This window comes from Pelodiscus sinensis, chromosome 2 (genome assembly GCF_052426305.1).
Source record: "Pelodiscus sinensis isolate ZL-2025 chromosome 2, ASM5242630v1, whole genome shotgun sequence".
Lineage (NCBI taxonomy): Eukaryota > Metazoa > Chordata > Testudines > Trionychidae > Pelodiscus > Pelodiscus sinensis.
This window is the reverse complement of record NC_143053.1, coordinates 142,232,132-142,244,174: the sequence shown is the minus strand read 5'-3', so window position 1 is coordinate 142,244,174 and position 12,043 is coordinate 142,232,132. Positions and strand designations below refer to the sequence as shown.

The 12,043-nt window shown below is 42.0% G+C and overlaps 1 protein-coding gene across 4 annotated transcripts in view; it reads left to right on the top strand.

The window, feature by feature from the left end:
• The window catches only part of TERT (telomerase reverse transcriptase), a 54,959-nt gene that overhangs the window by 17,346 nt on the left and 25,570 nt on the right, over positions 1-12,043 (top strand). For 3 of the 4 annotated variants that reach the window (XR_012901816.2, XM_075921515.2, XM_075921516.2), the window contains exons 5-8: positions 2,773-2,955; positions 5,582-5,743; positions 9,592-9,687; positions 10,449-10,534. Coding sequence is in view for 3 of the 4 variants with exons in the window: in XM_075921515.2 (XP_075777630.2) it covers positions 2,773-2,955; positions 5,582-5,743; positions 9,592-9,687; positions 10,449-10,534 (527 nt within the window). In the remaining variant the exon portion in view is untranslated. Of the gene's footprint in view, positions 1-2,772; positions 2,956-5,581; positions 5,744-9,591; positions 9,726-10,448; positions 10,535-12,043 lie in introns of all 4 variants that reach the window. The other variant, XM_089776450.1, reaches the window with a different exon arrangement.

Sequence of the window (12,043 nt, the reverse complement as noted above, 5' to 3'; positions counted from 1 at the left end):
GTGGATGTTTTCTACATTTTCAAATATATTGATTTCAGTTACAACACAGAATACAAAGTTCTCACTTTATATTATTATTAATTACAAATATTTGCACTGTAAAAATGATAAAAGAAAATATTTAGCTCATGTCATACAAGTACTTTAGGGTGAAAGTGCAAATTACAAATGTAGTTGTTTTTTTTGTTATTTAACTGCACTCAACAAAAACGTATAATACTTAAGCCTATAAGTCCATTCAGTCGTACTTCTTGTTTAGCCAACTGAGAAGACAAACACGTTTGTTTATGGGAAATAATGCTGATCCACTTCTTATTTATAATCTTCAGAGGGTAGCCGAGTTAGTCTGTATAGGATAAACTTAAAAAACAACACATGGTCTGGTAGCACTTTATAGACTGACAAAACATATAGATGGTATTATGAGCATCTGAAGAAGAGGGCTGTGCCCACAAAAGCTCATTATACCATTTATATGTTTTGTTAGTCTATAAAGTGATACTAGACCATTTGTTGTTTTTTAAGTTTACCCTTATTTATAATATCACTTAAAATGAGAACAGGCATTCACATGGGACTTTTGTAGGTGGTGTTGCAAGTTATTTACATGACAGATATACTAAACCTTCATATTCCCCTTCATGCTTTGGTCACCATTCCGGAGGACATGCTGATGATTCTCATTTTAAAAAGTGCTAATTACATTTGTAACTGAACTCCTTGGTGGAGAATTGTATGTCTTCTGCTCTGTTTTACCCAATTTCTGCTATATATTTCATGCTATAGCAATCTTGGATGATGACCCAGCACATGTTTTTCATTTTAAGAACTCTTTCACTGCAGGTTTGACAGAATGCAAAGAAGGTAGCAATGTGAGATTTCTAAAGATAGCTACAGCACTCTACTTGATGTTTAAGAGTATTAAGTGCCCTCCAAAACATGAAAAGGATTAAGTGAGGCCCTTGTTTTCAGAAGTCCCAAAAGAACAACTTATAGATGCGGAAACTACAGAGCCCAAAACACCAAAAAAGAAAGTTATATGCCAGTGGCATCTCACTTTGAAGTGACATTGTAAACAAGAAGTGGGCAATAGTATCTCTTGTAAATGTAAACAAACTTGTTCAACCAATCTGAGTGATTAACTGAACAAGGAGGAGGACTGAGTGGATTTATAGGCTCAGAAGTTTTACATTAGATTTTTTAAGTTCTGAGAAGGTCTCTTAATAGATCTGAATCCTTTGGGAAAGTGGACAGTCTTTTCAAAAGTCCTATATGGGTCTGTAAGATTTTCAGTTATATTCTTCAAAGTGCATTAGATCTGTCATCCAACTTGTTTTCTGACTGTTCACTACAGGTCTTAGCCAGTACAGCAACAGACCAAATTACAGAAGGACATTTTGAATTTTTAAATGTTTGGCTCTCGAGTGGATCAAAAATATTACGGATATTTTCAACCAACTTTATCTTTTTTTAACAAACCTGTTTAAAACCTTTGATGTATATGTGTGTGTGTTAGAATGGAGAACTCATATGTGCAAGTTGTACCTCCCTTAACCGGCTTTCTCTGGTCTGGCAACTGGATCACGGATGTTCCTGGACCACAGAGACCAGGTATAGGGAGGTCAGGCCACGGTGCAGGAGCAGCAGTGGGGGCACGGAGACTCAGCTGGGAGCCGGGGCGGGCGGTGCTGCAGGGAGCTCTAGCCCCTGCAGCCAGGCAGAAGCTGGGGACCAGTAGCAGCAGCCAAAGAGCTGCATCCCTGGCTGCTATGCACCTTGGGATGGCAGCGGCAGCCGTGGAGCTCTGGTCCTTGCTGCCGAGGTTTGGCCCCGGTGGCAACCAGGGAGCTCTGTCCTTCGCTGTGGAGCTCTGACCCCAGTGACAGCCATGGCTAGGCAGGCAGCAACAGGGCTAGGCTGGAGCCCTAGCTGGGGGCAGCAGGACAGCACGGGCCATGTAGGGAGGGACCTCCTCTGGTCTGGCAAATCCCTTCAGTCTTGAGGGTGCTGGGCTAGGGAGGTTCATCCTCTACCAGAATGCCAACCTGTATTATGCTGCCTAGCCACTAGCTGGTGTCACATATAAAATATTTATTTAAGTTAACCAGGCAGTCCAATAAAGAATCTTATAGTGAACACATCTGGTGTATATTTCTCAGAGAAGTAAGATAGTCAGTATCTGATACTCAAGCCTTACCTGTTAGTAACAGCCCTGCAGTCTAGTAAACTCGTGCCAGAAAAGAACAGTTGCAGAAGGAACAAAGTAGCAAAGATTGCAGGAGCTCATCAACATACCGCTGCTTCAGTGAACTAGAGAACTTCAGCTGTGAAATAGCTTCATGGTGCGTAGACTGGAATTGGTATTTTGCTAGATTTCACATTGCAGACAAGATAATTTATGCAATGAGCAAGAGGCAAAGCATATCTTTAAATCCATTGACTTTGCTGAATACAGTTGCAAGAGACTATCAAAGGATTTTGGGTATGTTTGATCTATATGTTACACTGCTGTGAAATGTGTTTTTATAAAAGACCATGTTTTGAGGCAGTCTGTGACTATGATCATTAAAGCATTATGGAAGCTGTTTATATACAGTTCACTAGAGAAAGGATAGTATAGATGTGACTCAACTTTGTCTGCTTGCCTGTTGTTAACTCAGTGTGATTTCAGTAATTATTAGGGCACCGAGTGCTCATTTTTTGCCTGTAAGTAAAATCTACATATTGAAGATGAAATATATCATTCTGAGTTTGGCTTTTAATTTCCCATAGGCTGATTATTTCAACACTCAACTTAAAAATCTATTTAGTGTTCTGAATTATGAACGAACTGAAAACCCCCATCTCCTGGGATCCTCAGTGTTTGGGAAAGATGATATATATAAAGTATGGAGAAAGTTTGTTTCTGAGGTTCTTGACTCAAATGATGGAATACCTTGTTTCTACTATGTGAAGGTATGTTTCTATTATTTTTTCTCTCCATCTCTCATATTGAACTTTTGTGTGAAACAATGAATCTTTTTTATTGTATGAGGGGCTGCTCTTTTCTTTGAGTTGTCTCTGACCATGAAGCTGACCTATCCAAGGTCACCCTGAATTTTCAGACAGTTGCTGTGCATCAAACACTGCCAAATAAAGTTTGTTGTCGGGTCAGTTTCACTTCTGCTATTCAAAACTTTTTGTACAGTAGGGATGTTGCTTGAGAAATCAGTGAGAAGCACCGGAGGCAAACAAAGAAAGTATTCACAAGAGAGGATGGCTGAAAATTGAGGTTAGGAAGGAAGAGATGAGCCCCTAATCTCACTGGATCATTGGGATATAACTCTCACTTTGGGTTACCAAAGTAGCTGACTATAACCCCTTCAGTACTAAAAGCATGAACCTCTTCCACTTAAACTGAAGTAGTGACTCTCTTAGGCTACATCTGTACTGCAGGTTTCTTGCGCAAGAACTGTTTTGTGCAAAAGGTCTTGTGCACGAGCACATCCACACTGCCATGTGCTTTTGCACAAGAGATGTGTTTGCGCAAGAGCATTCATGGCAGTGTGGATGCGCTCTTGCGCAAGAAAGCTTGGATGGCCATTTTAGCCATGGGGTGTTCTTGCGCAAGAAACCCCTGTTGCCTGTCCACACTGCCTTCTTGTGCAAGATGCCCTCTGTTCCGACGCTTTACTGTTGTGGAAGAAAACATTGTCCTCACTCTGAGTTTGTAAGCAACAAGTAGCCAGAGGCAGTTTTATTACGAGCTGCAGCAAGGGAAAAACTGGTTCGGACAGGGGGGGAAGCCCCCCCTCCGAGGCAGATCTTCGAATACAAGCAATTATGAAGCAGTTTATATACTGTCTATTAAATATAATAACAATAACAATTAGTCTCCTTCCCATTACAAACACCAATGGCTAACAGTTATTTAGTTCCACCCAGATGCTCCTTATCTCAAGGTCCCTACCAGAGTCAGCATTCTATCCTTATCTCCGTATGGAGGCGAGAGGCGAAGGCAGCATCTAATTACAGATCTCGCGTTGTCAGGCCACAGACTTAGCCTGACTCTTGCTCTCTTGTTAACAAGACCAAGATGGCTGCACACAAATTCCCTTATTCTCTTTTCCTGCCTCCACACTGTAAATTTATTTGTACAAGAATGCACTTGCACTCTAGACACTCCACAAGTTTTTGCCTAAGAACAGCCATTCTTGCGCAAGAAGCCAGCAGTGTAGACGTAGTCTTAGTTATTTAATCTCTTAAGTGGACCAGCCACTAGAAGAGAAACAAAGACACACATTGGGTTACAATTGTAGCAGCCATGAGGCTAATGGGTGCGCTTGAGTGTCACACCTCCAATAGGAAAAGGAAGGTAGGCAGATGGGAGAAGCTGCACATTTATCCACAAGATTTAACAGTTAGAGACAGCGCTTCCCTCCCCTCCCAAACCAGTCTCTGAGGAAGAGTCAAGTGCAGAGATGAAGCTAAGCAGTCTGGCCTTCCCACCAGAATGGTGCTTCTGAACTTCACTCATCTATAACTTTCACTCAGCCCACTCAGCTTTCACATTAGCATTTTGTTTACAGAGATACTGTTCTCATCAACCACCTGTCTGGCAAGTTTTCCCAAGCTCTGAACTTATATTTTGAAGAAAATAAAATCCACACAAACACACACCTACACAAAAAATGCTAGAAATTATTAAACCAGTACAAATAATCTGAATAGTTTGACTACTGCCTGATTCAAATATTCTAGAAAAGAAATGAAACACTCCTCTCACTGGGAAAAAATCAGCATTAAGAAAACAGAAAAATCCAGTGAAAGCTGCTCCCTGGGTTGCATTGAAAACATCAGATGTTGCTGAAAATCAATTGCACACCCAGCTCGTGGCTAGTAGAGGAGCCTTAAAAGCTTACCTTTGAAATGGATAGACATTTGTAACAACCCATACAAACATGATTACAGTAAAGTCATTTAGAATGCACAGCCAAGCACTGGAAAGTTCAGAAATGTTAGAGTTAAGGTTTCATTTGAAACCGTAATTCTGCTTTTTATGCACACACAATATAGAAGTTGTTAAGCAACCTAAACATAGTGATCACTATCATTCCCCTTATAATAACAGCTTAAACTTAGCGGAAGCAGATGTTTTGGGCATCCCCACTTGTCAGAATAAGGGAATGGACTAAATGGCACAACAGGCCTGTTACAGCCCTGAGCAAACTAATATTTTCTGGGCATTTTTGTCCAGGTTTGCTGGGGTGAGCGGGGGTGGGGGGCACTGAGAAGACAACTTCCCTGGGGCCTGGTGATTCAAAGGGACCCAGGGCTCTGGCCACTGCCAGGGCAGCATCTGTGGCACATGGAGCCTTATAAATCACTGCTGGAGTGTCACACAGCATGCTCCAGGTGGCTCTTACACTTGACTGGGGAAGTGAAGGGCTGAGTACCCCCCTTCCACACAGCAACCTGGTGCAGCTGTTGGCTCCCCTGTTTTTGTCTTTTTTTCCTTTAGCTTTGTTTATATGCCTATAAGGGCACTTACAGTCGCATAGTATGTGTCTCCCCTGAGTCTTTTTTTTTTTTTCTATTTCAGGCTGATGTGACTGGGGCTTATGATGCTATTCCTCATGATAAACTTGTGGATGTCATTTCACAAATCCTGGATCCTGAGAAAAAAACAGTCTATTTCATACGGCGCTATGCAGTGATCAAGATTAACATGAATGGACAAATCAGAAAATACTACAGAAGACATGTATGAGTGGCTAATTTCTTGTTGTTATCAATGTTCTGCTTTGGAACATATTCATTTCATTCTTTTTTAATTGCCAACCCTTAGCTTAACTATCCAGTTATTGCATACATGGACATTCTAATTTTTTTAAAAAAAGCACATACTTGCACTCAGTTCTAACACACGCACATCCATACTTCATATTGGAAACTTGCTGGAAGAGACAAGGCCCATTCCCCAGGCCTTCCCAACAGTTATACTGTCCCTTCCTCTGAGCAGCCATGAGGGCGAGTAGTAAGAGAAATCCATGTTACTTCTTTACAATGTAGCTGTTTTTTCCCCTACACATTGTCACAGTATGATGCAAGATTTTGGTAACTCAATACTTGTGCTGTACTTTAAACTGTCTGCTTTGTGATATGAAAACCATATCTGGGCTGACTCCATTCCATTTTAATGACTGTTAAGTTAATGAGCTGGAATATAGCACAACAGAATTAGGCCTACTGAACACAACAGTGGCCATGCTCGGTCAGACCAATGGTCCATTTAGCTCAGTATCCTGTCTTCTGGCAGTCAGTAGTTCTGGATGCTATAGCGGGACTGAACAGAACAGGGCAATTATCAAATGATCCATTGCATGTCAACTAGTCCCAGTTTCTGGCTGTAAGTGTTAGGGATACCTAGAGCATGGGGTTATATCCCTGACCACCTTGGCTAAAAGCCATTGTTGAGCCTACTCTCCATGAACTCATCTAATTCCGTTTTGAACCCAGCTATACTTTTGGCCTTCTCAACATTCCCTTGCAATAAATTCCATGGGTTGACTCTGCATTGTGTGGTGTAAAGAAGCACTTTCCTTTTGTTAGTTTTAAACCTGCTGACTATTAATTTCACGGGGTGACTCCTGGTTATTGTGTTATTTGAAGGGGCAAAGAGCACTCCCATATTTACTTTTTCCATCCCATTCATGATTTTATAGACCTCAGTTATATCCCCCTTACTTATCACTTTTCTAAATTGAACAATCCCAGTCTTTTTAATCTTTCTTCATATGAAAACTGTTTCAAACCTTTTATCATTTTTGTTTTCATTCATTATACCTTGTCCAGTTCTAACATATCCTTTTTTAGATGGGGTGATGGGAACTGCATGCAATATTCAAGGTGTTGAGTGTACCATGGAATTATATAATGACGTTATTTTCTGTTTTGTAATCTGTCCCTTTTCTAATGGTTCCTAACATTGTTAGGTTTTTTTCTTCTGCAGCACATTGAGCCGATGTTTTTAGAGAACTAGCCATGAAGAATCCCAAGATTTCTTTCTAGTATGCTAACATCTAATTTAGATCCCATCATTTTATATGTATATATAGTTGGTACTATGTTTTCAAACACTGAATTTCATAGCCATTTTATTGCCCAGTGAACCAGATTTGTGAGATCCTTTTGCAGGCAGCTTTGGACTAACTATCTTGAGTAATTTTATATCCTCTGTAGACTGTGTCACCTCACTGTTTACCCCTTGTTCATAAACAATTTGCAACAGGTTCAACAGCACTGGTATTGGTATGGATCCTCAGGACGACTCTGCTATTTACAGTAGAACTCCAATTGTCCGGCACTCCAGATAGTCCAGCACCAAGTGGAAGCCGGAAGTGCTCCGGCCAGCTGGACAATTGGAGCTGCCCAGAGGCGGCGGAGGAGAGGGGGCGAAAGGCAGGCAGCTGTTTAAGGCAGGCAGGTGGGCGGGGGATGGGAGGGCAGCGATGTTGGCGGGGAACGGCACAGCGAGGGGAATACCCTCCGCTGTGTTGCGGGGAGGCAGTGGAAGCCCTGCGCCGGCTTGTAAGTGGCGGTGGAGAGGGGGTGAGAGGCAGGCAGAGTTCCCCGCTAACCCCCTCTCCACCTCTGTCCACCTGCCTTAAACAGCTGCCTGCCTCTTGCCTCCTCTCCGCCGCCGCCGCTTGCAAGCCGGCTGTGCGAGGCTTCCACCGCCTCCCTGCAACAAGGCGGAGGGTTCACCTTTCCCTGCGCCGTTCCCCGCTGACCCCCCCCACGCAGTGCGGGTCCCGGCAGACCTGTCACAGCATCGCTCTGGAGTACTTCCGGTACCCCTTGGGTCCCAAGGGTACCAGATTATCGGAAGTCTACTGTACATCTTTCCAGTGTAAAAACTGACCATTTATTCTATTCTTTTATTTCCAATCTTTTAAACAATTACTGATCCATGACAGGACCTGCCTAACTTTGCTTCTGAGCCTTTGGTAAGGGATCTTGTCAAAGGCTTTCTGAAATTTCAAATATATCTACAGGTTGAACCTCTCTAGTCTGGCACTCTCTGATCTGGCAACATCCGTGGTCCAGCATGATTTTATTTAGACGGATGACTGCTTATTGTGGGTGTGGTTTCTCATGGCCCCCTAAATTTTGTTTAAAGCCACTAGTCCTGGCTTTCAGAGCTAAAAAATACCACAGAATTCTACAATACCCCTGTATGTCTTCTCAGAGCCCAGCAAGCAGAGGAAGTGCTGATAATGCTTCTAAGCATAAACATGTTTTTTATGTTTTATCTATTTATTTTCTTGTGCCAATACAGTAAAATTGTTTAACAACATGAATTCTTCGTTATGAAGAAAGCTGATCAGCCTTGGCAAGGCATAGGCTTTTATAGGGTGTATCAGTACAGCCATACATTATTAAGCAGCATTGCAAGTGTAGTTCCATTTATTCACCCAGTGAAATAAAAATAAAGAGACCCATTCATAATATTGACCTCCTGTGATTCGGCAAATTTTCTGGTTTGGTTGGTCAGCTCCCAAGGGTGCTGGACTAAAGAGGTTCAACCTGTAATATAGTATCTGGATCATCCTGGTCCATATGTTCATTGACACCTCAAAGAATTCTAATATATTGGTGAGGCATGATTTACCTTTACAAAAACTATGTTGACTCTTCCTGAACAAATTGTGTCTAATAATTCTGTTCTTTACCATAGTTTCAACCAGTTTATCGGATGCTGACATTAGGCTTACCTGCCTGTAACTGTCAATGCAGAGGCTGATTTAAGCTCATGTTACATAACACAGGAGCTCTGCAATTTCATATTTGAGTTCCTTCAGAACTGGCATCTGGTCCTGGTAACTGGTTACTGTTTAATTTATAACTTTGCTTCAAAATCTTTTTTCTTGACACATCTATCTGGGTTAATTCTTCAAATTTTCACCTGAAAACAAATGGCTCAGATATGGAATCTGCTTTACATCTCTTGCAGTGAAACTCAATGCAAAGAATTCCTTTAACTTCTCTGCAATGGCCTTGTCTATCTTGATGCCTCCCTTAGCACCTCAGTTATCTCATGGTCCCACCTACAGTTTGGCAGGTTTCCTGCTGTTACAGACTAACAGTATTTTTTTCTTCAATATTTTTTAGCCTACCTAATTATACTTTTACTATTGATTCACTATAGTTTATGCACCTTTCTCTTTCCTCCAGTAGGATTTGACTCCCAGTTTTCAAACAATGTCTTTTTGTTTTTCTAGCCACCTCTTTTACACTTCATAAGCCTTGGTGGCATTTTTGGTTCCTTTTTTTAATTTATGTTTTTAATTTGAGGTATACATTTAGTTTGAGCCTCTGTTACAGTGTTTGTTAAATGTGTCCATGCATTTTGCAGGCATTTCACTCTTATGACTGTTCCTTTTAATTTCCATTTAACTAGCTTTATTATTTTTGTGTACTTCCTCTTGAAGTTAAATGCTACTGTGCTGGCTTTTCTTTGGAATTTTCCCATCTTGCAAGGACTATTGATTGTTGTTAACAAAAACATCTTTTGCTGAATTTTACCATTTGTTTACTCCTCGTGTACAGGTTTCTACTTTCAAGGATTTTATATCCCATATGAGACTATTTGTATCCCATCTGCAAGAGAGTACATTGCTACAAAATGCCATAGTGGTTGAACAGGTAACTGTTATGAAACATGAGAGAGAAATCCAATTAAGGTCATTCTTAATTCAGATATTAGAATGGGAGCTGGTAGTGCCTCCTTTCTTTAGATTGCCTAGCACTTTCCCTTATTGATTCTTGTGACCTTTTTAAATCTTTGCTTGTGGCAGGCTTTTGATATTCAGAAAGGGGCTTATTGAGTGGCTTTTTGCTCTCCTAGGGAATTCTGTTAAACTTTTGCTAAAATCTAAGCTCTTTAAAAATGTCATTTCCTTTCTCTTGCTTTTATTTCTCAGGGTAATTTTGGCAGTATGCAAATAAATAAATAAATTGTAAAAAGGCTCTGAATATACAAGCATTTTAAGTCCAACATGATGCTACTTCTAGAGCAACACCAGCAATGCACATAATCCTGGGAACATCAGGGGCCTGATGGGATGAGGCATTGTCAGCCTCCATGGCTAGGATGGTCCCTGCTCACGGAGAGGCTGTGGCTGGAGTTGTTGTGATCTCCTGCAGTGGCTGGGGCTGCCCTTTGTCTGTGGCTAGGGCTGAAGCTGTCAGTGGCCGGCACTGGAGCTGTTGACCCACCCCAAGTGACTGGAGAAATTGTGAATTCCAAATGTATCTGTGTTGCATTTTTAAATATAGAATCTTAAATTTTAATTATAATACACTTTTAATAGCTTTAAACTGATATAAAAATATGCTTAAAGTACAAAATGTTTCTTTCCAACTTGTTCTTCCATATTGGGATAAAATCTTTTATATTTCTTTAGAGCCTTTCTTTAAATGAGACAAGCTCCAGCCTGTTTGATTTTTTTCTGCAAATGATCCATAACAACATCTTGGAGATTGAGGGCAGGTAAATGAATTTATGAAAAGTAACATCAGTCTCTACCATTCTACCCGGACATCTGAACATCTTTCACTTGGCACTAAGAATCTAGCTTTCATCAGATGGGATACGTTATGTGACCTTACTTTGAAATGCAGTTGTCATTTAATTTAGGTTAAGATCTATAAAAGCATGAATGGTCTTGAAAAATTTATTCACATAATAAATTCTTGTTTCTCTCTAGTGAATATATATATATTTTTTAAAAAAAGTACAGAAATCACTTACATCTAAAAATAACTGAATAAATTACAGAGGAAAGAGACCAGAAAAGTTTTATAAGGTCTTAGAGAGTCACTGTTGCTGTAGGTTGAACCTCCTAAATCTGGGACTTTCTGGTCTGGCCAGAACATGGATGTTGTTGAACCAGAGCGCCCTGATGCCCAGGAGTGTGCACCCGCTGCGAGCCCTGTTCCTGGGAGCCCTGGCTGGATGGGACAGCAGCGGAACTGGCGAGTCCCGGCCCCGGAGAGCTCTAGCCAGGTGGAGCAGCAGCAGGGCAGCCAGCGAGCCCCGTCCCCAAGGCACGGCCGAAGCAGGGCAGCAAGCAAGTCCCATTCCCAGGGAGCACCAGCCGAGAGAGGGAAAAGTGGGGCCGTGGTGGCTGGGGAGCTCTGTCCCCAGAGTGCTCTGGCCAGGCAGAACAGCAGCAGCTGGGCAGCCAGCGATTCCCATCTCTAGGGAGCCCTTGCTGAGCAGGGGGAGAAGCAGGGCTGTGGCGGTGGTTAGTGAGCTCTGTCCCTGGGGAGCCCCAGCCAGTCAGTGGCTGTGGGGTGGAGCCCAAGTCCAAGCCCTGCAGGCTGGAGCCGAGTGGTAGTGCACCCGAGCGGAGCTAGCCACAGGGAGGGGAAGCCAGTGGCAGGGGACACGCCCTCCCCCCGACCTGATCCAGCAAATCGGGATGGACCAGGACTAGAGGGTGCCAGACCAGGAAAAAGGCAACCTCAACACTTGTCTTGTTTCAGTTCACTGTTGTGCAAACATTACTTGCCTCCTTTTTCAGTTGGGCTTGTTTAGAAGGGTGAAATCGGGGAAAAATATAAATGTGATGTTTATTAAAAATACTCATAACTATAAAACTAGTAATGAAGATGCTGTAATACTGTAGGTTTCTCATTTATGTTATCAGAATTTCTCTGAATTTATTTATAGCCAGTAGGTGGCAAATGTGTACCATGTTTACAAAACAAGTGCTTGCGAGCTGCCTGCTATTTTCTCTCTGGTCTGAAGTTCACTGTTAACATGGTGATTTAAAAAGTAGCTGTCATGAGCCACTGATAACATTTAAGAAAATGGAGTACATGGGAGGATTCAGAGTTCTGGAAAGAAGTTGACAGTATTTAACAAGACTAAATGGGATATACTGGGATATTTAAGAGCAGGTTAGACAGACACCTGTCAGGGATGATCTAGAGCCGTGGTCCCCACCCCGGTGCCCGCAGGCGCCATGGCGCCCGCCGGGCTCTTTACATGCGC